Source organism: Austrofundulus limnaeus, unplaced genomic scaffold (assembly GCF_001266775.1).
Source record: "Austrofundulus limnaeus strain Quisiro unplaced genomic scaffold, Austrofundulus_limnaeus-1.0 Scaffold10, whole genome shotgun sequence".
In the NCBI taxonomy this organism is placed as follows: Eukaryota; Metazoa; Chordata; class Actinopteri; order Cyprinodontiformes; family Rivulidae; genus Austrofundulus; species Austrofundulus limnaeus.
This window is the reverse complement of record NW_013952412.1, coordinates 3,417,620-3,421,207: the sequence shown is the minus strand read 5'-3', so window position 1 is coordinate 3,421,207 and position 3,588 is coordinate 3,417,620. Positions and strand designations below refer to the sequence as shown.

The 3,588-nt window shown below is 35.7% G+C and overlaps 1 protein-coding gene across 1 annotated transcript in view; it reads right to left on the bottom strand.

Moving 5' to 3' along the window:
• LOC106513169 (CUB and sushi domain-containing protein 1) overlaps positions 1-3,588 on the bottom strand; it is a gene marked incomplete in the record, with an annotated part of 415,244 nt that overhangs the window by 147,330 nt on the left and 264,326 nt on the right. Inside the window, 1 exon segment of the mRNA XM_014001862.1 lies at positions 3,509-3,586. Coding sequence (XP_013857316.1) covers positions 3,509-3,586 — 78 coding nt within the window.

Here is a 3,588-nt window from a genome sequence, read left to right as displayed (position 1 = left end):
TCCCCACACACCCCGCCCATGACTCCTGAAGGCTCTCAGGTGAAACTGAAAGTGTCAGCTGAGCTCTCAACATTAGTTCTCACTCAGTGCAGCTCTTTTCAGATTAAAAATTCCTTTGAGGAAATGTATTTTCAGATGCCAAGTGAACTGCATCATAGCGCACACGTGAAACAACCCCACCCCCCACCGAAATGGGCGGGACAGAAGCGGAAGGTGGTTTTTAAGGAGACAGAGGCCAATTTCAAGATGTTTAAAACAGTGAGTGATGAGAAGATAAGTTTATTTTCTATTTAAACATAAAACCAGCATTTTAATAGCAGCTAAAGGTGACATAGATACTTTATTTTGGTATAGAATTTAAAAGTATGCCTGAGAAACCCATAATATTGCCCCTTTCAAACCTAAAGTAAAATTAGTTTTCTGAATACTGACATCTAAATACACAAAAAAGTAAAGGGTATGTCAAACTAGCATAAATCAGACAATGCTCTGTAATCTGGAAATAAGTCTGTTATTTATGTAAACACTGTACTAGAATAGTTAAAATAAGTCTTTGCATGCAAATGTGGCAACTAGTTCTTTCAGAAAAAAAAAAACTAAACGGGAAGATCTCTTTTTTCAGTTTTGCCTATAAACATGGTTGTGTTAGTAGAATAAAATGTTGAATCAAACAGATCCACATGGCTCATCTAAGTCAAAGTCTGCACATCATAAAACAATATGACACACATTTATTACCTGCAGGGAATAAAACRATGGGGGGTATGTGTAATGTATTTCTTAACCAAATAGGATAATACAGGGCATTGTATAGAACAACTGATACCAAATGACTCATTTGGGCTCATCTGGAGATAATGAGGTAATGTTTTGTTACGCCATTATATACAGTTGTCTTGACTCCTTCACTCCCAGAAATAATAGCATAGTTAAATGAAATGGTTGTCAAGGCCATGACATGCAAAACACTGGCTTTTTACAAGGTATTATTTATTCTCTACAGCTCTCAAAGAAAGAGAACAAATTTTAAAGCATCAGATAGTTACAGCTTGTAATGCTTTTAATTTTATCAGCTTTAGTAAACATGAAATTTTCATTTTCTCTCAGCTCAGTGTCCTCTGATGTTCAAACTTCAGACCACATGCCCAGTCCACTGCCACACTGTGGTGTGGTCTGTTTATATTAGCTGTTAGCACCGCTTGAAATCCAAACTAATGGTTTAAAAAGAAAACATTGAACCTCATTTGAATTCGCTGCTATAAATGAGACTTTATGCCTGATATGAACAGAGTCAGATGTGAAATAATAATGTTCTGGCCCAATGTGTTGGTCTTTTAATAGAATTAAGTATGTTGTTAAAATATATGTAAAAATAATATTGGCATTTTCTATTCTTCCACTATAACAAATAGGTCCCCAACACATTCTGGTTATTTGTGGCCAACATACCATTTGAGTCTCCCTGGAAACGTTGAAGTATTTTGATTGGAAAATTTCTAATGCTAGAGCCAAACCCTGAAGCAAAACATGCTTTCATTGTATGATTTAAAAGTTTTGTTAGAGAGAGAGAAAAGGGACAGCTAAACGTCCTTGGGTTTAGTGGAAGATAGACCTATGAACACTGCCAGTACGTTCCTCAAGAAACCATAGGTAAACAACATTTTGGGACCTGATGCATTTTCAAGACAACACGCTTAAGATGGTCTTGATGATGTTTTAAAACCCACGTCTTGCTGCCATTTATCAGTCTATGTGGTTCAATACTGTCATGTCCAGAGAATCTACAATAATAACTTTCAGTTATTTCCAAACTTCAAGTGTCTCAGGTTTACAGATTTAGTAAAGTTTAGAGCTGTTCTAATATTATACAAAGCAAAGAATTACTGTATTTACTTCCTGGTAACATCGTGGACAAATGTAAAGAGTATTTCAATTTGTGGTGTGATTTTGTGGAAAGGTTCAGATGACAATATCAAAGGAAGCAAATCAGTTCAAGAAAATGATCAAAAACAATATTTTGTCAGGCTATTGAGATGTGGAAAGTTGTTGGGCTAAGTGTAAAATGTGATTAGGTTAAGTAAGAACTGAGTACTGTGTTGCTTTATAAAAATATTTGTTTATGTATAAAAGAAAAATAGGACTGCATAAGCATTTGTTTCATCTACTCATTTTGGCTCTGCTTGACACATACCTGATTTCAATTACCTAATTTCCCTCTGGGATCAATAAAGTATTTTTGAATTTGAATTTAATTTGAATATGTTTAATTCAGTTTTCTTGTTATATTGTTTTTATTTTATTTTATTTATTGAAATGTTTTAAACACATTTAAAAATAAATACATAAATCAGATGTAATCCTAGCAGGTAAAGCYAAAACACTGCCAAGAAAGGAGATAGTTAAAAACAAAATACAGTGAAAATGGTGTTTTTTTAGGAGAATGTGTTATGCAAACAATTGTAAATACAAAAGAAAGAAAGAAAAAAAAAACAGCCAGAAACCATGTCTCAAAGATCTCCTAACAACTGCCAGCAGAGTACACATACTATTTGCCATAACAAATGGACACCTAGTTTAACAYATATATGTTCCCATTTTATGGTCAAAACACCTCTGACTAGCCAAGGCTTAAATAGATTACATATGAGGATTCCCTAGGGTGTCCTTTGAGCCTGATAATTGCATGGGTGGGGTCTGTGTGGACAAAGGCTGGTTTATACTTTGATTTGCACGTCTTGTTCCCCCTGACTTTGCGGCCCGGAGCACGTGATTGGTTAGAACTTTGTGGGTGTGTTTGTTCATGAAGAACGGTCCAGCAGTTCTGCCTTCTGCTGGTTATTTTATTTGAAATGATTATTTCTTGGTCTGAAGCCAGTTGTTAAAAGAGCTAGAAGAGCAGCTGATTTGAACCTATTGAACGTGGGCACGCAGCTGACTTTCCACATCTTTTTTTTCCCCATCATGGCTGTTAATGCAAAAAAATAATAATAATTTTCCTCCGCGGACTCTTCTTCACCCAACACAACACTGATCATTGAGAGTAAAAATAAAATAACACAATATCCATCCATCATTATTGCTGTTTATGTACTTATATGAGCTGTGGGAGGGCAGTGGGAGGGATTCTGCTAATTTTATGGTCTACCGTGTCTTCAGAACATTTATACTCGCTCAGGAAGAAGACGTCCAAAATACGCAATCACCAACCCGCTGTCTCACGTCATATTGAAGTGTAATCCAAGCTTGTTTTCCATAGATACAATATAAGCACCATCAGATTATCTCTACATTATCTCTCTTCTTTGAATTAGTAATATTTTATGGTAATGCCGTTGCATTTTGGAGAAGTGATCAGTCTACCAAAATGTCAAAGCAAACACCCATGTGAATTATGCTCCCAGAGAAAGATTGTATTGGAACAAGATGAGAAGTTGTCCAAAGAATTTCACAAGATAACATTTTGGAATTCATTGATGTTGACCAGGAATTAAAATAAAAGAATACTTACTGGAAGACAGAGCCCATCCTTTTGCCATTTTCGGGAACTCCAGGATCAGGACAAACATCACCAGCGAGACCACTCTGACT